The 25,220-nt window shown below is 37.2% G+C and overlaps 1 protein-coding gene across 1 annotated transcript in view; it reads right to left on the bottom strand.

The window, feature by feature from the left end:
* Positions 1-25,220, bottom strand: part of LOC128211588 (uncharacterized) — a 38,106-nt gene that overhangs the window by 1,898 nt on the left and 10,988 nt on the right. The window contains exons 4-19 of the mRNA XM_052916561.1: positions 23,570-23,678; positions 21,512-21,587; positions 20,017-20,097; positions 19,004-19,048; positions 18,407-18,467; positions 17,125-17,331; positions 11,967-12,062; positions 10,524-10,661; positions 9,728-9,779; positions 9,342-9,461; positions 8,644-8,721; positions 7,102-7,180; positions 6,211-6,396; positions 2,381-2,512; positions 1,862-1,939; positions 92-160 (exon numbers count right to left, since the gene is read on the bottom strand). Coding sequence (XP_052772521.1) covers positions 92-160; positions 1,862-1,939; positions 2,381-2,512; positions 6,211-6,396; positions 7,102-7,180; positions 8,644-8,721; positions 9,342-9,461; positions 9,728-9,779; positions 10,524-10,661; positions 11,967-12,062; positions 17,125-17,331; positions 18,407-18,467; positions 19,004-19,048; positions 20,017-20,097; positions 21,512-21,587; positions 23,570-23,678 — 1,607 coding nt within the window. The remainder of the gene's footprint in view (positions 1-91; positions 161-1,861; positions 1,940-2,380; positions 2,513-6,210; positions 6,397-7,101; positions 7,181-8,643; positions 8,722-9,341; positions 9,462-9,727; positions 9,780-10,523; positions 10,662-11,966; positions 12,063-17,124; positions 17,332-18,406; positions 18,468-19,003; positions 19,049-20,016; positions 20,098-21,511; positions 21,588-23,569; positions 23,679-25,220) is intronic.

Genomic DNA, 25,220 nt, shown 5'->3' with positions numbered 1-25,220 from the left:
GGACGGTTGAGTGGTGAAATTAAGGCATCAAATTTACTAGACACATATTTCAGGCATTATTTACAGATCTTATTTTGCCTCCTGAGTTTACCTGTTTGTGTTTCGTAGTTTGAATATCCAATGTCCACTTGCTGGTCAACCTGGCAATCATGTCCTTCACCTAAGGAAACATGTACAAGTTCAGTAATTGAACGGTAAAAAAAACTAAAATGAAGTCTATTTATGTGATACAAAAATATCAACAATGTAAAATGAATTGCTAATAAATTATTTTTTTCTAAGTTGTTAACTATTTAGCTTAGTTCAACGCATCAGCGTGTCACATGTCAGAAGTGCGAAGGTCACAGAGATCTTGACAATTGATCAAATGACCATGATCAATGTGCGTACCAAGTTAAAACAAGTTGCCAGAAATATTTGGACAATTGAATGAAATATGCATGGACTGAAATGACAGCTGATTTGTCATTGGATGCATATGAGGCAGGTCATCTACTGGTCATACCTAATCTTCATGTCAAGTTTGATGACCATAGGTCCGGGAATTGTTGAGTTATCACTCGGACAAGCTTTGGTCTTCCAACAGACCGACCGACATGTGCAAAGCAATTATATAACCCCTCTGCTTCGAAGGGGGGCATAATTAAACTAGATGTTCACTGAAAACTGATACTTCAACTCATGCATTTAGTGACATATAAATTTCTACTGTCTACTATATAAGAAAATAAAATATGGACAATCAGAAAACCTTTTTTCAGCTTACAGTCACACTGACCTTGACCTTTGACCCACTGACCTCAAAATCAATAGGGTTCATCTGCTGGTCATGACCAATAAGCCTACCTAGTATGAGGTCCCTGGGTCAAAGCGTTCTCAAGTTATTGATCGGAAACCGTTTTTCATGTTAAGGTCACACTGACCTTGACCTTTGACCTCAAAATCAATAGGGTTCATCTGCTGGTCATGACCAATACACCTACCAAGTATGAGGTTCCTGGGTCAAAGCGTTCTCAAGTTATTGATCGGAAACCGTTTTTCATGTAAAGGTCACACTGACCTTGACCTTTGACCCACTGACCTCAAAATCAATAGGGTTCATCTGCTGGTCATGACCAATAAGCCTACCTAGTATGAGGTCCCTGGGTCAAAGCGTTCTCAAGTTATTGATCGGAAACCGTTTTTCATGTTAAGGTCACACTGACCTTGACCTTTGACCCACTGACCTCAAAATCAATAGGGTTCATCTGCTGGTCATGACCAATACACCTACCAAGTATGAGGTTCCTGGGTCAAAGCGTTCTCAAGTTATTGATCGGAAACCGTTTTTCATGTAAAGGTCACACTGACCTTGACCTTTGACCCACTGACCTCAAAATCAATAGGGTTCATCTGCTGGTGATGACCAATACACATACCAAGTATGAGGTCCCTCGGTCAAAGCGTTCTCAAGTTATTGATCGGAAACCATTTGGTATTCCGACCGACCGACCGACAGACAGACAGACCGACCGACCGACATGTGCAAAACAATATACCCCACTTTTTTCAAAAGGGGGCATAAAAATCTTAAACTATCAATTGGAAACCAAAGTGTGACGCCCTTGCAGCGGAAGAGAGCGATGCAAACGATGAACACAGTTAGGTGACACAAACAACATAGATGTCATTTTATCATCCTTTATTGGCACAAAAGCTAAGATGCCTAAACATCAGGACTATCTAACCACCATTGAACAAATAAATCCATGTGCCTGTGAACTAATTCCATGTGCAAGTAAACTAACTTTACGTGCGTGTAAACTAACTTCATGTGCGTATAAACAAACTCCATGTGGTGTAAACTAATTCTTAATCTTACCATTGTTCGATCCATGACACTGAGATCGTCTTTCACTCGCACCCGGCGTAACTTCTCCAGCAGCGACTTCAACTGCTCCTACAGACAGAAGATAGAGAAATATAACAAGAGTACTGCAAGCAGATGCCAACAATCGTCTGTCTCTTTTTGTTCATGCAAAAGGGGCATAACTCAACATGTGTTAAAGCCAGAGTTATGGAACTTGCAACACATGTGAGTATTTTCGCTGGCAAGTTGTGCACCAAGTTTGTTTTTAATATTTTAAACAATTTTTAGCTTATGGCCAAGTTGAAGATTTCCGTGCAGAGGACACCAAAGCTATTGCAATAACTCATTTTTTTATTTGAAAAACAGATGAGCTAATCAATTTCCGGTGTATTTAGCCATACTGGAAATTCCGACTGGCACTCCCCGTGCCGGATGAGAAAGGTTTTTTCATCCAGATCGGAGACACATGATAGATATTTTTATTAATATAAGATAGTATCTAATAGCCAAAAAATGTGACAAATTTCATACCCGCTCATGCGATGAAAGAGTGATGTTGGGTCCCACACAATTGTCAAGAATGGTGACAATACTGGACATCAGATATGGGTTAGACTCTAGAAGCTCCTTGAGGCAGTCAACAAAAGGCACCAAATCCTGAATCTGAAATAGTAATAGAAGTCAGGAAAGGTGACTATAGCTGGCTTGCTAGCTAGGTCAGGCAAGGTCACTATTGCATTCATGTGAACCTTTTGCAATGAGGTAGATTAAGGTCTCAAAAGCGGTAGTTTGGGTTCAAAAGCGGTAGAATTTCTAATTTCTTTATTTTTCAGTCAAAAACAATGATGGATACAATGTAAACAAAAAGTTGATATTTGTTACTATTTTTAGATTTTCGGAAAATACGCATTAAATACGTCAGGGTTAAGAGACTTGTCAAATGTCAGTGTTTTTGCTAAAAAACAGAAGTAATATTTACTCTGACTTGTAAAAACAAGTTTATATTCAGAAGAGCTGCTAAAAAATCAAATTAGACTGCCAAAACAGGTTGGAGTGTAAGTGCAGACGACTGCAGAATTGTGTATGTCAATTTCCCCGCCAACATGTCATAAAATTTTATACACTGTAGATAATTAGTAACACCTTGGAAATGTTGATTTCTTTGATGTTTTGACAGTTTTTTTAATGTCTTTGATATTTAAAAAAAGCTGATTAGTAGGATGCCAATTAACAAAGAATGCTAATTTAGTGGTCTTTTGTACCATCTCGGCCGAAGTGTGAAGTGATTTGAGAAGTGGTTTATTGCACCATGTTCTTTAAAGTGACAGATTAATATGGTATTTTAGCATGGTGAATAGAATTTTGAGGTTTTTAAAAGAAAAGTTAAGGCCAATTTGATATAATTTTGAGGTTTTTTAAAAGAGCTTTAAATAGCGGTAGTTTTCAACGGTAAAACGGTATGGCGTTAGAAGGGTCTCAAAAGCGGTATATTTTACCTACCGCCGGAAGAGTTCACATGTATGCTATTGGTCAGTCAAGGTCACTGACACAAAGATTAATGATGGCATTAGTACTGGAAATAATAAAAGGGTCAAGCCACAAATATTGTATATCTGAATATCAAAAATAAATCATTATTTGTCAGTTAATAACAGTCAAGGTCACTTCAGTCTAGTCAAGGTCATCTGACACAGCTGCCAAGGAAATAGAGTACAGGATGTCAGATAGACGTTGGTCTCCAATAGCTCTTTTAGAGGGTCTACAAAGGGCAGCACATACTGATTTAAAATTACAAGATAAAAGTTAAAGTTCAAGTATGTGAAATCACAAAGATATCATTTGTGAAGATTTCCGTACAGTTAAGGTACGTTATAACTAAATGCCATGTGTCAGGATGTGGTCGCCATGCACTAGGATATGGTCCAGGATGCACTCTCTATATTTTAGAGATTGAGAATGCTACTTCAGATTGAAATTTTGTTCAAGTCTAAGAAATGCAAATAATTTATAGTTGTTATACTTTGAATTCAGTCAAATGCCTTCAATAGGATAGAAAACAATCATGAATATCTCCATCATCAGCAACCACAGTACTTTCTTCCGTTACACTTCATATATACTGTGTTAAAATTGATTGACAAAATCATGTTTTAATGAATATGCTTGAGACAGGGGAGACAACTATTCTTCAAACGAAATCGCATGGTACTATTAAATACTCTTCAATAACCCTGTATTGTCAGTTGTTGCCACAGGCAAGTGGTCTAGGCAGTTGTTCTAAAATTTGAAGTGATAAGGTGGGCGGAGTTCAATTCGAGCTTTTGCCAGAGTTCTTTATCTATGGTTATCTACGGGAAAACATTAGTATGAGTGTCTTACATGTACATATTGAAACTCCCTCATTAATTATTCATGATTATGAGATTTTCCTCGCTCAATCGCCACAGAGAATCATAGCGCAGTAGTGTATCGGGGTCTCCGACGATGGAATATCTCAAGAGATTAAATACGAGAGTCAGTCGTAAAGTTCCCGTACTGTCCTAATAAAATTCGCATTTTTTATTCAATTGTTTAAATACTCAGTGATAATAAAATATGACACGTTATATTCAGGTTACCAAAAACTTACACATTTTTGATGGATAAAAACATATTTTTTATTTAAATTTATTAATGTTGTTAAGGTGTTACAGAGCAGTTTGAAATCTTACATACTTAGAAACAAAATCAAAATATAAATGTATTTTCTCTCGAATCTTTAAAATTTTGCGTGTTAACTTCACCAGAATTTTAGAACTTATGGCCTGAGGCAACATAGGTTCCTTGAAATATAAATGATGCCTTACTTCAAAGTGAGTAAAGGAAAGTTATGTTGATCATATACGTGAAATGCTAGTAACGGTATTTTTTCCAGTCTGAAGTTTGCATTTCTACATTGAAATACATAGGGAAAAAATTTAGTATTTTATAATCATAAACCGGGCACATTTTATGATCATTAATGTATCCTACTGTATCCTCTGTAAGTATACACAACTGGGGTGGGATGAATGGGTGGGATGTACAAGAACTACTTGAACTAGAACCATGCAGACATAGAATAGTCACAAGATAGGGACCTACCTCCAGATGACTGAGATCATCATCTGTGAAAGTCTCTGCAGATACATGCCCCTGGGGTGGGGCAAGTGATTCTAAACTACACAGACATAGGATAGTGACAAGTAAGGGACCTACCTCCAGTTCACTTCGAGCATCATCTGTGAAGGTCTCTACACTATCAAGCAAGGTGTGGATCATGATGTACCCCACCAGCCGCTGTAGATACATGCCCCTGGGGGTGGGGCAAGTGATTCTAAACCATACAGACATAGGATAGTCACAAGAAAGGGACCTACCTCCAGTTCACTTCGAGCATCATCTGTAAAGGTCTCTACACTATCAAGCAAGGTGTGGATCATGATGTTCCCCACCAGCCGCTGTAGATACACGCCCCTGGGGTGGGGCAAGCAATTCTCAACCATACAGACAAAAGAGAGTCACTTGTAAGGGACCTACCTCCAGTTCACTTCGAGCATCATCAGTGAAGGTCTCTACACTATCAAGCAAGGTGTGGATCATGATGTACCCCACCAGCCGCTGTAGATACACGCCCCTGGGGTGGGGCAAGCAATTCTCAACCATACAGACAAAAGAGAGTCACTTGTAAGGGACTTACCCCAGTTGACTGAAGTCATCATCTGTGAAGGTGTCTGCGCTATCAAGCAGGGCGTGTATCATAATATACCCCACCAGCCTCTAAAGATACACGCTCCTGGGTGTGGGGCAAGCTATTCTGAACCATAGAGACATAGAAAAGTCACAAGTAAGAGACCTACCTCAAGCTGACTGAGATCATCATCTTTGAAGGTGTCTGTGCTATCAAGCAGGGCGTGTATCATAATATTCCCCACCAGCCTCTAAAGATACACGCTCCTGGGTGTGGGGCAAGCTATTCTGAACCATACAGACATAGAAAAGTCACAAGTAAGAGACCTACCTCAAGCTGACTGAGATCATCATCTGTGAAGGTGTCTGTGCTATCAAGCAGGGCGTGTATCATAATATTCCCCACCAGCCTCTAAAGATACACGCTCCTGGGTGTGGGGCAAGCTATTCTGAACCATACAGACATAGAAAAGTCACAAGTAAGAGACCTACCTCAAGCTGACTGAGATCATCATCTTTGAAGGTCTCTGTGCTATCAAGCAGGGCGTGTATCATACTGTACCCCACCAGCCTCTGTAGATGCACGCCCCTGGGGGTGGGGCAAGTGATTCTAAACCATACAGACATAGGATAGTCAGTTGTAAGGGACCTACCTCCAGACAACTAAGGTCATCATCTGTGAAGGTCTCTGCACTATCAAGCAGGGTGTGTATCATTATGTACCCCACCCGCCTCTGTAGATATACGCCCATGGGCGTCGGGGGAATCAGATGTATGGTGTGTGCTTTGTCATGGTGATGGGAACAGAGATTAGCCAGCATGCGACACACTGTTAACCTCTGAAAGATAACGAACAAGACAGTAGTTAACAAAAGTAATCAAGAGTTAATAGCAATATCTTAAACGTTTTCCTAATGGTTTTACAACTTATAAATCAAGGAGAGAAAACAAAAAGCTTCTATCTGCATCATTATTCAATTTCACTTTAAGCGTTTCTGCCTTCACCCTTGGAAATGTACATCTAACTACTTAAGGATTTATATTGAATATTATTAAATGGATGCTCTTATAAACAATTTGTAGTACCATATTACAAATGGGGATGGGTTAAAAAATATATACATTGGTTACTGAAGTTTTAGAGATACTCTTATCAAAAATAGTCCACATCAGAAAAATACCTTATCAAAGTAGTTCTTTACTCTGTGGATTTAATACAGGCCATTTACCACCTTTGTCCCAATAGATGTGAAAGTGTAAAATTAAACCCCCTGGCACTAATTATGAAATAAACATTTGTTGCCAACAATATTAGTTTTGCGTAACCTACCACGCACAACAGGGTAGTGAGTTATATGAAATACATCAGCAGTTGTGCTGGCAACTGTATGGTGGCGGATTCAGTGATATTAAGTGGAATTATTGCATATTGACAAATTATCAGTAACATAAAGCATAGTTCAAGTCCCAGAATCAGACAAATAACAACAAAAAGCCCCCTTCAGTAGTGACAAGTGCATCTTCAAGGATAACTATGGTTTTACCTCTATTCTCCAGGCTTGGTCAGTGTAGTTTTGGATCACTTGTGTAATACACTCCTGAAACTCTCCAAACAAGCTCAGGCTGAAATATTAATAAGCATTTTCAGTGAAAAGATATCCCCCGCCAATGAAGGCTTGTTTGTGCTTGATGGCTTGTTTGTGCTTGAAGGTTAAAAAAAATCTCAGAAAGAATAAGATAAGAACATTGGTTTTACTGAGAAACGGCTGCAAACAATGATTTTTTAATAAATCAAGGGCAATAATTCTAAGGAAAATTGACCAATCCAAAAGAAAAATAGACAGGCATCATCACAATATGTTGGTTCTTATTTATTCCAAGTGTCATGAAATTCTACCAGCTAGTTGCATAGAAAAGGCTGCAAACATGGATCTTTTAATAAATCAAGGGCAAATAACTCATATAGAAATTACACAATCCAAAATATAAATAAACAGGCATCATCGCAGTATGTTGGTTCATATTTATTTCAAGTTTCAAGAATTTCTACCAACTAGTTACTGAGAAATGGCTGTAAATGAGAGTTTTTCAAAAAACCAAGGGCAATAACTCCAAGTACAATTGACCAAGCCAAAAATAAAATGAACAGGCATCATCCCAGTATAGTAATTCATATTTATTTCAAGTTTCATGAAATTCTGCCAGCTAGTGACTGAGAAATGGCTGTGAATGTGCATTTTTCAAAAAATCAAGGGCAATAACTCCAAGGACAATTGACCAATCAAATTTTTTTTTGGACGGGCATCATTCCAGTATAGTGGTTCATATTTATTTTAAGTTTCATGAAATTATACCGGCTAGTTACTGAGAAAACGCAAGGAATGACGGACGGAAGGAAAGACGGACAACGCCATTTCAATATCCCCCTCCCTATTTCATAGGCGGGGGATAACAACAGAACAGTATATTAATCAAAGCCAAAACTCAGGCTAAAATACTAACAATAGAACTTTCCATTTAGCCTTGAACTCTGAACAATAGATTTAGCCTTGAGCTCTGAACACTAGTTTTAGCCTTGAACTCTGAACAATAGATTTAGCCTTGAACTCTGAACAATAGTTTTAGCCTTGAACTCTGAACAATAGATTTAGCCTTGAACTCTAAACAATAATTTTAGCCTTAAACTCTGACTTATAGATTTAACCCCAAATTCAATTCAGACAGATGCAACCTCATTTTCAGACCAACAGATTTAATCCCAAACTTATGCTATGGGTTTCCCATATTGCTGACACATAAAAGGAGTACTTACAGAAAAATTTAAAGTTCATATTAATCAATGAAGTATGAAATTATCATTTGTCTGTGTAGGCAAAAAAAGGGCAGGCAGAAATTTGTCCATATCCATATAACATTATTTTGTTGGTCAAAATAAAAGACAATTTCTCTATTAAAAGACTTAAGGTCTGAAAACTTTGATTATTGTAGAGACCAAGTTTCAATTTCAAGCTAGTACACATAACAGCAGTACAATAGTATGGTTTGTACTAGGTATGCCAATTCACAAAACAAGAACTAAAGCTTACTTTTTCAGATTCTGATCGAGAGATGCCTTGTACAGCATGTAGAGTATAGTATTCAGCTCAGTTCCACTGTATACCCCACTGAAAAGATAAATATTACACTGGGAACTACAGGGGCAAGCAGAGCAGCCAATGTCCAGTTTCCAGCATTATTTTCTTCCTTGTAACTCCTTACTAGGAATGTAATTGAACTGGCAGCTGAAGGGAGAATCCATTTTGTTGATTAGTTTGAGGCATGGGCTTCAGAAACATATTAATTTTGTACTTTTAGTAGTCACTTTGAAGTCACTCTTGACTTAAAATTTGAAGCAAACTGGAGTGTCAACACTAACAACAACTAAAGTAGAAACCTAAAGCAACTTTCCATCAGTAAAAATACAATATATACAGTCATTATTTTATTTTAGTTCCTGGAGCCATACGATGCATGGAAATCAGCGGACAAATTATCCCTGATCACATTATGACCATCATCACCTTTGACCTAATTTTTAGGTTGGGGGAAATAATGTTCCCCATAAAATAAATGAAATCTATAGCTCTAATTATGATCTGTTGTACAATGACTGTGTTATCACTTTCAATAAACAAATATTTAGTAACGCCTTACATACAGACCATTATTCCTCACTATGAGGCGGGCAGAAACACTTTTCCGCATAAATATTATTATCGAAATAATTAACTCGGAAACTACTTACGAATTGTTGTACAATGCATGGGTAAGGACTTTTAACACAAGAGTCATGTCTAGTTCCTTGTATCCTTGTGCATGACCTTGAACCGAGGGTTCGTACTCAGGCTGCTGGAAATAGGTCTCTCTGAAAGAAAATAAATTTGTTACATTTACGAAAGATTTTGGCATAAATGCATTTTTGCAGGCATGCACAGATGTTTGTGCCCTTGAAAAAGTGTATTATACCAAAAGCTTTATTTATGTATACAAAGTGTCTTGTGAATATCTTCTATGGTTTTTGTGGTATGGGCAAAGTTGTAGTTTTTTCACAACAATGCTGAATATGCTGACGACAATACCTCAATTAATGTTATTCTAAAACAGTCAAGCTAAAAAGTTCCCTGGCATTACCTAAGAGACTCTGTTATTGCACTAGATGGCAGCAGAACACTCTCCTGTCCTCCTGTAAAAACAAAAACATCATGATGAAAAAAATAAATAGCGTAAATATGAATAAGTTTATTTAATAAAGCGCTGAACTCCTATTAGTTGAATATATCACGTTGGACTACTGTTTAAACTTTCAAAGTAGGCTATATAGGTCAATATGTTGGTCAGAAATTCCGTCATTGAAGGAGATGGAGGCGGGGAAGGGGGAGGAGGAAGGCTAGCAGATGTTAAGTTTCTCCTGTCAATCAGATAGGGAGTTATATATGATAGTAGAAACCATTCTGCAGACCAGGATGAAGAATAAGGACTTCTTATCAAAGCATCTTGCCAAATTTCAGGAACAATGAGACAATGTCTTGTGAATTCGGCGCTCAGTTTTTCCTCTATCAGCCTTTTCTGTAATGTCGTCTAGGATCAATTTAGAGCAACCAGTCTGCAGTATGAAGACTTCTAATTCAAGTATCTAACCAAAGTTCAGGAACACTGACACAATGTCCTGTAGACTGGGAGCCCACATTGTTTCCTCTTTATCAGCCTGTGACTTGAGGATGTATGGGATCAAATTACAGCAACCAGTCTGCAGAATGAAGACTTCTCATTAAAGTATCTTACCAAAGGTCAAGAACACTGACACAATGTCTTGTAGACTAGGAGCCCACATTGTTTCCACTTTATCAGCCTGTGACTTGAGGATGTATAGGATTAAATTACAGCAACCAGTCTGCAGAAATGAAGTCTACTTATCAAAGTATCTTACCAAAGTTCAGGAACACTGACACAATGTCTGGTAGACTGGGAGCCCACATAGTTTCCTCTTTATCGGCCTGCGACTTAAGGATGTCTAGGATCAAATTACAGCAACCAGTCTGTAGAATGTACTCTTTCTGAACTGACACTGAAAAATATTTGTTAAAGGTCTTTTTATTCATTATAAGTTAAAAAACTTAATTATATAAAAGGTAAATAATCTTGGAAGGAATAAAGATTCATGCTATTTACAAAAAATCTGGTTCAAACTCAATAATTTCAAAATTAAGTATACTGCTGCCTTAGAAATTTGTCGGTAATATGACACTATGAGGGGTTTTTCTGCCCATTTTGGGAAAAATTTGGCGTCGTGAAAATGTCGAAATTGGGAAATTTTACAGTTAAAAGAAAAAGCTGTCTAGCCTCCTGCGAATTAGGAAATGATTTAATATTAGTTTTATTTCCCTTTAAAAGACCCAAAAAATATCAATCCTTGGAGTGTAAATATCTATTGCAATAAATCATGACAGATAATATTTCATACTGATCTCTGAATGTGATGAAAATCAATGATTTCCGAGTTCAATTATAAAAAAAACTTTACATCACATAGTTAATTAGGATGTTGAAAATGAACCAGTACAGGTAAAAAGACTTTTAAAAAAAATAATTTTTTTGTTTTTGTTTTTTGATTGGGATTTTTTTCTGAAGATTGGGAAAAATATCTTATATTTTGCTTTGGGAATGGGTCCGATAGTCGGACCCGTGAGTACTATAGAAAAAGCCCGGACTCTTAACAAGCGGTAATACATGCATATATGTATTAGAGGTGTCCCTGTAAATCGTAGAACTTGTTTATATTTTCTGACAAAACAACACACTGAAACTTACAAGATGATCATTTTCACTTATAAAAAAATGGGAATATTATCTAATAGAAAAAAAGATGCATTCAAAAATTCTATGCATGTATGGAGCTTGACCAAATGATCCTTGGGCTTTGACCAATACCACTGGCTTTTATAAATGCAAGCATGTTTATAGCTTTATTTATTGTTTTGAATACAAATGTCAGATTGATATAATTTTCAGGTTGTGTTTATTCGATAACATTGTTAGTGCTTATGTTGAAAGAAAATTGCAAAATAAAGCAAATATAGACAGAAATTGAAAACCCCAATTTCTGGACTTGTTATAAGCATGGAGTATGGCTGATTTTGAATTATATTTTTGTAATAATTCATACATATCTATCTTGTAAGTTCCTTTTTTTACAATATAGAATCAATTAAACATGGCTGCCCTTAATAGCATGTATAACAAGATTGAAGGATTTGAGCCTGAGGGTTTTTGAGTTACAGTAATAAAAAAATTACACAGACTTTATGTAAATACACATACATTTGTTTAAAAAAACATGGATGATCATAACTTGGTATTAACAATCACTCACTGAGGAAAAAGAGCCACCTTAGTAGTTCATTCTTGCATGGAATTTTATCAAACTTGAGCTGGATGATCCCACTGAAGAGAATTGTCTTTAGTTGCCCTGAAATAAAATAATGTATAAAAAAGACTGCTGTAGAGCAGGTAGTTTTAATGATGAATTGTGAAATGCAATTAAGGACATTTCAGTTAAATATAGCATTATTGAAACATTAAGCTCTGTGTTATAGATATAATTCTACCAAATTTTTAATTTCATCTTGGAAAAACAGTCATATAAGTACCAAGCCCCATTTTCTTGTCTAATGCAAACAGACAGTTCTCAAAATATCATGTAATTGGACTTTCCAATTAGAGTTATAAAAATAAAAGACAATCATAGCAAAAACAAGAGCCCCACAGAGTCAACGCCAATGCTTGTCTTTTGTTATCTTTGATTGAAATAGGGCTATTACTGGACATATGATTAAAGTCAGAGTTATTGGCCATTGATTTATCTTCTCTGGCAACATGTGTTTCAATGATGCAGAAGACAACAGTACCAAGTATATGACAAGAAACGATGCTGATGACAACAGTACCAAGTATTTGACAAGAAACGATGCTGAAGACAACAACACCAAGTATATGACAAGAAACGATGCTGAAGACAACAACACCAAGTATATGACAAGAAACGATGCTGAAGACAACAAGAACAAGTATATGACAAGAAACGATGCTGAAGACAACAACACCAAGTATATGACAAGAAACGATGCTGAAGACAACAGTACCAAGTATATGACAAGAAACGATGCTGAAGACAACAACACCAAGTATATGACAAGAAACGATGCTGAAGACAACAGTACCAAGTATATGACAAGAAACGATGCTGAAGACAACAACACCAAGTATATGACAAGAAACGATGCTGAAGACAACAACACCAAGTATATGACAAGAAACGATGCTGAAGACAACAACACCAAGTATATGACAAGAAACGATGCTGAAGACAACAACACCAAGTATATGACAAGAAACAATGCTGAAGACAACAGTACCAAGTATATGACAAGAAACGATGCTGAAGACAACAGTACCAAGTATATGACAAGAAACGATGCTGAAGACAACAACACCAAGTATATGACAAGAAACGATGCTGAAGACAACAGTACCAAGTATATGACAAGAAACGATGCTGAAGACAACAACAACAAGTATATGACAAGAAACGATGCTGAAGACAACAGTACCAAGTATATGACAAGAAACGATGCTGAAGACAACAGTAACAAGTATATGACAAGAAACGATGCTGAAGACAACAACACCAAGTATATGACAAGAAACGATGCTGAAGACAACAGTACCAAGTATATGACAAGAAACAATGCTGAAGACAAAATATATGACAAGAAACGATGCTGAAGACAACAATACCAAGTATATGACAAGAAACGATGCTGAAGACAACAAGAACAAGTATATGACAAGAAACGATGCTGAAGACAACAGTACCAAGTATATGACAAGAAACGATGCTGAAGACAACAGCACCAAGTATATGACAAGAAACGATGCTGAAGACAACAACACCAAGTATATGACAAGAAACGATGCTGAAGACAACAACACCAAGTATATGAAAAGAAACGATGCTGAAGACAACAACACCAAGTATATGACAAGAAACGATGCTGAAGACAACAGTACCAAGTATATGACAAGAAACAATGCTGAAGACAAAATATATGACAAGAAACAATGCTGAAGACAAAATATATGACAAGAAACGATGCTGAAGACAACAAGAACAAGTATATGACAAGAAACGATGCTGAAGACAACAGTACCAAGTATATGACAAGAAACGATGCTGAAGACAACAGCACCAAGTATATGACAAGAAACGATGCTGAAGACAACAAGACCAAGTATATGACAAGAAACGATGCTGAAGACAACAAGAACAAGTATATGACAAGAAACGATGCTGAAGACAACAGCACCAAGTATATGACAAGAAACGATGCTGAAGACAACAATACCAAGTATATGACAAGAAACGATGCTGAAGACAACAACACCAAGTATATGACAAGAAACGATGCTGAAGACAACAGTACCAAGTATATGACAAGAAACGATGCTGAAGACAACAACACCAAGTATATGACAAGAAACGATGCTGAAGACAACAACACCAAGTATATGACAAGAAACGATGCTGAAGACAACAGTACCAAGTATATGACAAGAAACGATGCTGAAGACAACAACACCAAGTATATGACAAGAAACGATGCTGAAGACAACAACACCAAGTATATGACAAGAAACGATGCTGAAGACAACAACACCAAGTATATGACAAGAAACGATGCTGAAGACAACAGTACCAAGTATATGACAAGAAACAATGCTGAAGACAAAATATATGACAAGAAACAATGCTGAAGACAACAATACCAAGTATATGACAAGAAACGATGCTGAAGACAATAGTACCAAGTATATGACAAGAAACAATGCTGAAGACAAAATATATAACAAAAAACGATGCTGAAGACAACAATACCAAGTATATGACAAGAAACGATGCTGAAGACAACAAGAACAAGTATATGACAAGAAACGATGCTGAAGACAACAGTACCAAGTATATGACAAGAAACGATGCTGAAGACAACAGCACCAAGTATATGACAAGAAACGATGCTGAAGACATCAATACCAAGTATATGACAAGAAACGATGCTGAAGACAACAAGAACAAGTATATGACAAGAAACGATGCTGAAGACAACAGCACCAAGTATATGACAAGAAACGATGCTGAAGACAACAGTACCAAGTATATGACAAGAAACGATGCTGAAGACAACAGTACCAAGTATATGACAAGGAACGATGCTGAAGACAACAGCACCAAGTATATGACAAGAAACAATGCTGAAGACAAAATATATGACAAGAAACGATGCTGAAGACAACAACATCAAGTATATGACAAGAAACGAAGCTGAAGACAACAAGACCAAGTATATGACAAGAAACGATGCTGAAGACAACAGTACCAAGTATATGACAAGAAACGATGCTGAAGACAACAAGACCAAGTATATGACAAGAAACGATGCTGAAGACAACAACACCAAGTATATGACAAGAAACGATGCTGAAGACAACAACACCAAGTATATGACAAGAAACGATGCTGAAGACAACAACACCAAGTATATGACCAGAAACGAAGCTGAAGACAACAACACCAAGAATATGACCAGAAACAATGCTGAAGACAACAGCACCAAGTATATGACAAGAAACGATGCTGAAGAAAACAACACCAAGTATATGACAAGAAACGATGCTGAAGACAACAGTACCAAGTATATGACCAGAAACGATGCTGAAGACAACAACACCAAGTATATGACAAGAAACGAAGCTGAATACAACAGTACCAAGTATATGACAAGAAATGATGCTGAAGACAACAACACCAAGTATATGACAAGAAACGAAGCTGAAGACAACAAGACCAAGTATATGACAAGAAACGATGCTGAAGACAACAGTACCAAGTATATGACAAGAAACGATGCTGAAGACAACAACACCAAGTATATGACAAGAAATGTAGCTGAAGACAACAACACCAAGTATATGACAAGAAACGATGCTGAAGACAACAACACCAAGTATATGACAAGAAATGATGCTGAAGACAACAGTACCAAGTATATGACAAGAAACGATGCTGAAGACAACAACACCAAGTATATGACAAGAAACGATGATGAAGACAACAATACCAAGTATATGACAAGAAACGAAGCTGAGGACAACAAGACCAAGTATATGACAAGAAACGAAGCTGAGGACAACAAGACCAAGTATATGACAAGAAACGATGCTGAAGACAACAACACCAAGTATATGACAAGAAACGAAGCTGAAGACAACAGTACCAAGTATATGACAAGAAACGATGCTGAAGATAACAACACCAAGTATATGACAAGAAACGAAGCTGAAGACAACAAGACCAAGTATATGACAAGAAACGATGCTGAAGACAACAACACCAAGTATATGACAAGAAACGATGCTGAAGACAACAGTACCAAGTATATGACCAGAAACGATGCTGAAGACAACAACACCAAGTATATGACAAGAAACGATGCTGAAGACAACAAGACCAAGTATATGACAAGAAACGATGCTGAGGACAACAATACCAAGTATATGACAAGAAACGAAGCTGAGGACAACAAGACCAAGTATATGACAAGAAACGATGCTGAAGACAACAAGACCAAGTATATGACAAGAAACGATGCTGAAGACAACAAGACCAAGTATATGACAAGAAACGAAGCTGAGGACAACAAGACCAAGTATATGACAAGAAACGATGCTGAAGACAACAACACCAAGTATATGACAAGAAACGATGCTGAAGACAACAATACCAAGTATATGACAAGAAACGAGGCTGAGGACAACAAGACCAAGTATATGACCAGAAACGAAGCTGAAGACAACAACACCAAGTATATGACAAGAAACGAAGCTGAAGACAACAAGACCAAGTATATGACAAGAAACGAAGCTGAAGACAACAAGACCAAGTATATGACAAGAAACGAAGCTGAGGACAACAAGACCAAGTATATGACAATACCTTGCTATAATACGGTACATATGTTTTTATACAACAATGTACAATACAATGTATTCCAATGGTCAACATTACAGTTTTGCATGAAGCAAACCATTCCAGAGACAACAACACCAAGGTTATGACAATAACTTGATTTTCATTCTTCGGCAGATAATGTGAAAAAACAACAATCAGGCCTAAAAAAGTACTTCTGGTTTGGATTACCCGACCTTACCTACAAAACAAAAGCTGACCCTACTGCTTTTGTAGTTCATGGGTTTCTTTTTGTGTTTTAATATGTAGTTTAAAAAGCATTATACAGAAGATTACCCCATTCCCCAATGATGACATTAACTTTCTAACATAAAGCCTAAAAAAATCCTATCCGCCCTACCTGTTTCTTGACATGACAACGACACAAATTATTTGTTTGTTCCTAATAATAATAAAAATTATCAAAAAACAAATCTTTTAGCATTGTCATAACTCATATGTTTATCACCTGTGGTAACACTATTCAGCATCTTCTCAATGTTTAATCCTTCCTTGACCTTGAAACCACAATGTGAAGGTCGAAGATCAGGGCCAAATCTGCACAGGTACTGGCCCCTGTGGAAAACGTCCAGCCCAGGTCGGTATGACCTGATTTTAGACTCATGCACATCATAATGCTGAAGCAATTTTGCATGCTCTTCTGGTAAAGGTGACTCTGCAAACATGAATAGAAGGTAAGGTTATACTAATTTCTTTAAGCTTCAATGTGACAAAATGCGGATAGCTTACAGAATCATGCTTGATTCTGTTTTTAAGGTAAAACCAAAACTGACATCCATCTTGAGAAGTTACCCTGATCGGGCCGCAACCTCTCCAATAAGAGAGGGACACCTATACCACTAGATGACTCCCTTCCTCAGAATATGAAGGTAATTGTATTAATCAAATCATAAAAGCTAATTAATTTCATGAAATGAAGAGTTTCGCAAGGTAAAAAAGATAAGCAAATCTATTATTTTTGCCATAGCCATGATACTTTTTATGCAAATGAGTACTGTAGCTATTTATATATATGCCGTTCATGTGATTATCTTAAACAATAGCTGGATTATGGCCAAAATTACAAATATATTACAGTTTAAATAAAGCAATCAAGATGAAAATGACAAATTAAAGTGAAAACAACTTGACATTTCTTAAACAAACACTATGCCCCTAGAGCGTCATTTTGTCAAAAACATGACATTGTAGAAGACTGAATAAAGGCGTTTTGTGACAAAATGCATTGATTCCTAAGGGTTGAAGACATTTTCATGAAAGTCAGGACCTTGACCTTTGATATACTGACCCTTGACTTTCCAAATTGGGGTCATCTACCGTTCAATGCAAACTACCATGATGTTTTAGGTAAAGGTCAACAGACTTATGAAAACTTATGTCCGCACAATAACTGGAGCATAGTGATGTAGGACCATGAAACTTCAGTGATAGATTGCTGTTTACTAGTAGATAGCCCCCATCATATTTTACTTCAGTGGGTCAAAGGTCAAGGACAGTCTAAGGGATTTAGGATGCAGTAATTCAAAGGCTGCGATTTTTAAACTATTTTTTTGACAACAGTTAATATAAATTTTTTGCAACAGTTAATAATCAATGACTTTTTTCTCAACACACCTTTATTTAACATTCCCCATTTTTTCTGACAGAGTGGGGCTCAGGGGGCATAATGGTTGACAAAAATTAATAAAAAAAGACAAGATTTTTTGAATGAACAAAGCTGTATATTTTACCAGTGACTTCCACTATAGGTTTTTCCAGTATTCTTGCAAATCCCCCTTTCTGAATGTCATCCTGGAATTTTATTAAGGTACATATAAACATGCTTGATTCCGGCCAAATGTAAATAAATCTGAACACGCAAGTTCTTCGTACATTTAAAGACTCCTAGATTTTCTAAACCAACATTCTTGATCATAAGAACACAAAAGATATTTTTGATATAAAGTGGCATTCAAGACGGAGACTTTCTAAAGAAAAGTTGTTGAAATGTTAAATGGTGAATTTCAATTTGTAAGATTTAACACTTAGTTTAAACTTATTCATTTTACGATTGTGAAACAAGTTATTACAACATTACATAAATCACTCCCGTTGGCACAATTTTGCGCAAGAGTGTGGTATGTGTTGTGGGGAAACCTGAGTACCCGGAGGAAACCTACTTGTCCAGCTTGGTGACTATAAACCAAACTCACATGCGCCCAGGCCAGGAATTGAACCCGGGTCGCCTAGGTAGGAAGCGAGTGTGCTTACCACTGCACTAACCTGACAACCGATTGAATTCTTGACTTTGCAAAGCAAAAATATGTGTGAGTGCATGTAAATCCTACCTTAAGCTCCTGTTCTATTATACACATCTCTTTTTCAACCTCCACCTGAAGCCATGAACATAAATGTGTGTAATGAAAACAAAAATGCCGCCTAGCGAATGCTCACGCCCGTTTGTGGTTGTTTTTCACATTGACAAGGGGCATAACTCCACAAGTATTAAAGTTAGAGTTATGTGCCTTGTTATGCCTGACATGATCCTCTGGCAACATGTGTACCAAGTTTCATTTTGCCTGCTTACTATTCTGACAATGCAAATGAAACCAGGGCTATGACAAGGCGAAAACTTATGGACTAATCATACACAATAAAATAAGAAATGAAATCTAGAAGCACTCCAATCAATTCTTACTCAAATTTTTTTTGGGGGGAAAACATTTTTATATTTATAGTTACAGTGACCTTGAACTTGACCCAACCACCCTCTAAAGCAATCCCAAGCTAGCTCTTCACATAAGTTACCTACACACCAACTTTTATCACTATCAGTCAATTCTTACTCAAATTATTGGGGGAAAACCATTTTTAATTTCTAGTAACAGTGACCTTGAACTTCACCCAACCTCTCTCAAAAGCCATCCCAAGCTAGCTTCCTAAACACCAACTTTCATTAATACCCAGCAATGCTAGCTAGAGTTATCCACCACACCCACCTCACATGAACTCCAACCTATACAGGAATGATGTTATTCACATTTATCAAGTATTGGGAACCTGAGGTCGTGTTCTACAAATATTTAGACTTGGCAACACTCTTTATAGCCAACAACAGAAAATGCTGAAAGCAGGGTAGCAGACTACTATTTTGAATATTCATATCTATAGTTTTTATCTTTGTGTGATAATACTGAACTTTTTATTTTTATTTGATTGTCAAAATGTTAAAAGCAATTAAAGGCCTTAAATACAATACATATCCTTTTCTATATGTTTGTTATTCTACAGGCCCTTGTGGCTTAAGGTTTGAAACCCAGCTCTGAGGATTGACTGGAAACTTTGTAATCAGATCACTTACATGTTCTCTGTGAGCATCTAGGAGTGAGTCAAGGTTGTAACCCATCTGCTTCGGCACCGGAGACTCTCTATCCAAGTATGGCTGAAACATAAGAGTAAATTACAGCAGAAGTTCCAAACAAACAGTTGGAAAATATGACACTTGAGTTGAGACTATTCTGGCAGGATTGAAGAAGGAAAATGGCTGTGACCTCAATACCACTTGAGTTGAGACTATCTTGCCTGGATTTACGGAGGGAAATGGCTGTAACCTCTATACCACTTGAATTGAGACTATCCTGTCTGGATTTAAGGAGGAAAATGGCTGTAACCTCTATACCACTTGAATTGAGACTATCTTGTCTGGATTTAAGGAGGAAAATGGCTGTAACCTCTAAACCCCTTGAGTTGAGACTATCCTGTCTGGATTTAAGGACGAAAATGGCTGTAACCTCTATACCCCTTGAGTTGAGACTATCCTGTCTGGATTTAAGGACGAAAATGGCTGTAACCTCTATACCACTTGAATTGAGACTATCCTGTCTGGATTTAAGGACGAAAATGGCTGTAACCTCTATACCACTTGAATTGAGACTATCCTGTCTGGATTTAAGGACGAAAATGGCTGTAACCTCTATACCACTTGAATTGAGACTATCCTGTCTGGATTTAAGGACGAAAATGGCTGTAACCTCTATACCCCTTGAGTTGAGACTATCCTGTCTGGATTTAAGGACGAAAATGGCTGTAACCTCTATACCCCTTGAGTTGAGACTATCTTGTCTGGATTTAAGGAGAAACTCAATACCACTTGAGTTGACATTATTCTGGCTGGATTTAAGGAGACAATGGCTGTTACCTCTATACCACTTGAGTTGAGACTATACTGGCTGGATTTAAGGAGGGAAACAGCTGTTACCTTAATACCACTTGAGTTGAGACTATCCTGACTAGATGTAAGGAGGAAAATGGCTGTTACCTCAGAACTACTTGAGTTGAGACTATCTGGCTGGTTTTAAGGAGGGAAATAGCTATCACCTCAATACTACTTGAGTTGAGACTCTACTGGCTGGATTTAAGGAGGAAAATGGCTGTTACCTCAATACCACTGGAGTTGAGACTATCCTGACTGGATTTAAGGAGGAAAATGGCTGTTACCTCAATACCATTGGAGTTGAGACTCTACTGGCTGGATTTAAGGAGGAAAATGGCTGTTACCTCAATACCACTGGAGTTGAGACTCTACTGGCTGGATTTAAGGAGGAAAATGGCTGTTACCTCAATACCACTGGAGTTGAGACTCTACTGGCTGGATTTAAGGAGGAAAATGGCTGTTACCTCAATACCACTGGAGTTGAGACTCTACTGGCTGGATTTAAGGAGGGAAATGGCTGTTACCTCAATACCACTGGAGTTGAGACTATCCTGACTGGACTTAAGGAGGGAAATGGCTGTTACCTCAGTACCACTTGAGTTGAGACTCTACTGGCTGGATTTAAGGAGAAAATGGCTATTACCTCAATACCACTAGAGTTGAGACCATCCTGGCTGGATTTAAAGAGCTTCGTGGGTGTGGCAGGTAATGGGCGGGAACTGAAAACAGGTAACTTGATATAAGTTTCATCAAAACATGGATGTAATATATATATATATATATTGTTAGTGGTCTACTTTTAAGACACTCAAACAGCCTTGGCCCTGAAACAAAGTCTTCCAAGAGGGATGTTAAACAGGGGTATTGTGTGCTAGTATAGTATGAGGGAGCAAATTTAAGGACTAGGGGTAGCTCTAGCCAGGATTATATCCTGTCAGTGCACCATGCCCCACAACGCAGGCTTACGCTATAATAATAGATAATTCAAGGGTGCAAGTGAAACTCCCCCCCCCCCTCTCCCTCAAAAAACAAAGAAGGGATTTTGAGACATTGACAATGCTTTCCTTAACTCTAAACTAAAAAACAAGAGGCACATCAGTGCCTGTGCTCCACTGGCCAAAAGGTTCAAGCAAAGACCACCTAACGAACATTTTCGTCAAGTTTCATAGAAATACAATCATCAATTTTTGAGGAGAAGTTATTTAAAAAAATTTTTTACTTCAATAGCTCTGGCTGCCATGTTGTGCAGTGGACCAAAATGATTTGGGCAATTTGAGTAAAGGAGCACCAAACAAACATTTCTGTCAAGTTTTATCGAAAAAAGGTCATCGGTTTCGATGACAAGTCGTATAAAGTTTTTTTTATTTTTTAGCTCTGGCAGCCATGGTGTGCAGTGGACTGGAACCATTTAACAAATTTTGGTTAATGACCACCCAAGGAACATTTCTGTCAAGTTTCATCAAAATCTGATCATCGGTTTCTGAGGAGAAGTGGTGTAAAGGTTTTTCCTATTTTTAGCTCTGGTTGCCATGTTGTGCAGCAGACCAGAACTGTTTGGGCTATTTTGGTTAAGGACTACCCAAGTAACATTTCTGTCAAGTTTCATTGCAATACGATCATCGGTTTCTGAGGAGAAGTCGTTTAAAGGTTTTTTTATTTTTACCTCTGGGGGCCATCTTGTGCAGTGGACCGAAACCATTGAAGCAAATTTGATAAAGGAACATCCAAGGATCATTTCTGTTAAGTTTCATCAAAATCTGATCATCGGTTTCTGAGAAGATGTTCTTTAAAGGTTTTTCTATTTTTTTGCCCTGGCAGCCATGTTGTGCAGCGGACCGGAACCATTTGAGCAATTTTGGTTAAGGACCACCCAAGGAACAATTCTGTCAAGTTTCATCAAAATCTGCCTATCCGTTTCAGAGGAGATGTCGTTTAAAGATTTTGCTATTTTTAGCTGTGGCGGCCATATTGTGCAATGGACCAGAACCATTTGAGCAATTTTAATAAAGGACCACCCAAGGAACATTACTGTCAAGTTTCATCAAAATCTGCCGAACCGTTTCAGAGGAGATGTCGTTTAAAGATTTTGCTATTTTTAGCTCTGGCGGCCATATTGTGCAATGGACCGGAACCATTTGAGCAATTTTGGTAAAGGACCACCAAAGGAACATTCCTGTGAAGTTTTGTCAAAATCCGCTTATCAGTTTCAGAGGAGATGTCGTTTAAAGTAAAAGTTTACGCACGCACGCACGCACGCACTCACGACGGACAATCTGTGACGACATAAGCTCCATGGCCTTTGGCCAGTGGAGCTAATAAACATGATCATTCTGTTCCAACGAAAAGCATTCAATCTGTGCCATTAAAAAGCTCCAGCCAGGGTTGCTAATGTCATGCATACACAATAAATCCATACCCTATTGCATACAATGACAAGTGCTATGTTATATTGTTTACATTAATAATTGGTGGAATTATTACCTCCTGCCCACAAATTTTAAGAACAGGCCTCATATAAATTTAATATCTTACTTAAAACATTGTGTTAAAACAACTAAGAATTTTAACCTTTTATTTCTAAGAATTAGTACAAAAGACAGTTCCATGTTTATATTTAAACCTAAACAAACTTTTCTTTAAAACACCAAATAAAAACTAAAAACCAGAAGAAACTTAAATTCTATTACTCTGTGATACTTACATTATCTCGTCTACAGATTTCAAGAATGCTGGTGCTGTCTGCAATAAATCATCATCGTCGTCGTCATCATCATCATCATAGTCACCATCACTCATACCAAGAAAGGACTCTGAAATGATAATTGTTAGTGTTTTGAATTCATAAGAAAATAATTTCAATCAAATTTTAATTGATACATTTTTTGTACCTCACATATAAATACTTTTGTTTTTACGCTCCTGTTTCTGGCCTTAGTAGGGATGAGAGACAGATTCGGATTTGAATATTTGCAAACCTTCCGACAAAGCAATACTTCCATTTTGTAAATAACTGGTAAAGTGTGCACTGGTTAGTTGAAAGAAATTTGCGCCAACACAAGTGAGCAAAAATAAAGTTAATAACTTTGGTAAAGTGTGCACTGGTTAGTTGAAAGAAATTTGCGCCAACACAAGTGAGCAAAAATAAAGTTAATAACTTTGTTAATGCCCTAGTTGTTAACTTGGAATTTCTTTCTGCTCAGGGAGGTATGTGGCTACACTAGTCTTGTAATCTGCAGAATGTCTAACAACAATCGAGACAAAATGTTCAGCTGTGCATGTTTTATTTAAATATACTAATACATCATCAAATAATTCACTGTTAAAAGTTAACAATGATGACTTTAATCAAATGGTTAACATTCAGCCCAATAAATAATACTTGGTATTTTCATCAAACCACAGCAACCCGGACTACTGCAGGAAGTTGAAAGGTTAAAATTTGTTCCATTTCTCAGTTGGTCAAGAAATAAATTTTAATAACATAATATGGGCTGCGCTCCTCATTTGCACATTTCAATTGGTACCACTACCACGTGTAACAAGTTTCATGTCTATGTGTCAGGGTTCGAATTTAACTTTGAGGAGCACTCGCAAAATTTTGCGAGTGCATTTTGAGGCAACTCGCAAAATGAAAATTCAACTTGCAATTTTATTATTTGCTTTATTCCCTTATAATATTGTCTAATTAAAGTAGAAATTTACACCTCAGACATAATATGAATATTAAAAAGTATCAATCTTGAGTGACTCGATTACTAGAACTTGTTGATGGCTTATTCTATTTGGGGGTTAGGAAAGACTCATCTGATGCTGGCAGCTTTTTGATAACAAAGCTGTTCAATAATTTGACATTGTTCACTTTGTATATTTACCCTCGACATCGGGTAATTTAATACCCATTCGACAAGCACGCTACAGATTTCATTCAGTCTGTAAGTATTAAAATCAATAAATTTGAAATAAAAAAGCAACAGTAAATGTAGCGTGGATACTTTGGACCATTAAATATATCGATCGACGTAGTCTATTCATTTTGACAGTTGGGCGAAAGGATGATGGGGTTTACATATAGTGCGCAGAAGCGCTAAATTTAGCCAATGATTGAGCTAGGTGATTACGTCATCCGTATTCTTTGTATAATGCACGCCTCGGAGCATCCTGGAAAGATTCGAGAGAGAACTCGGCCTTTTCCGTATTTGTTCTATTTTTGAAAACTTACTAGAGCGTGACTCCGTACTGTCTTCTTTATACTGGTAGTGTAAACATGCCACTTATAAGGCTGTTTACACTCGACCACGTAGCGGATTTAAGTTCATGTTTATTCTACTTTCCTTTTAACATTTTGTGGTCTA

The sequence above is a fragment of the Mya arenaria genome, chromosome 12 (genome assembly GCF_026914265.1).
Source record: "Mya arenaria isolate MELC-2E11 chromosome 12, ASM2691426v1".
NCBI lineage: Eukaryota > Metazoa > Mollusca > Bivalvia > Myida > Myidae > Mya > Mya arenaria.
Note: the sequence above shows the minus strand (reverse complement) of the source record. Positions and strands in the feature narration are given on the sequence as shown.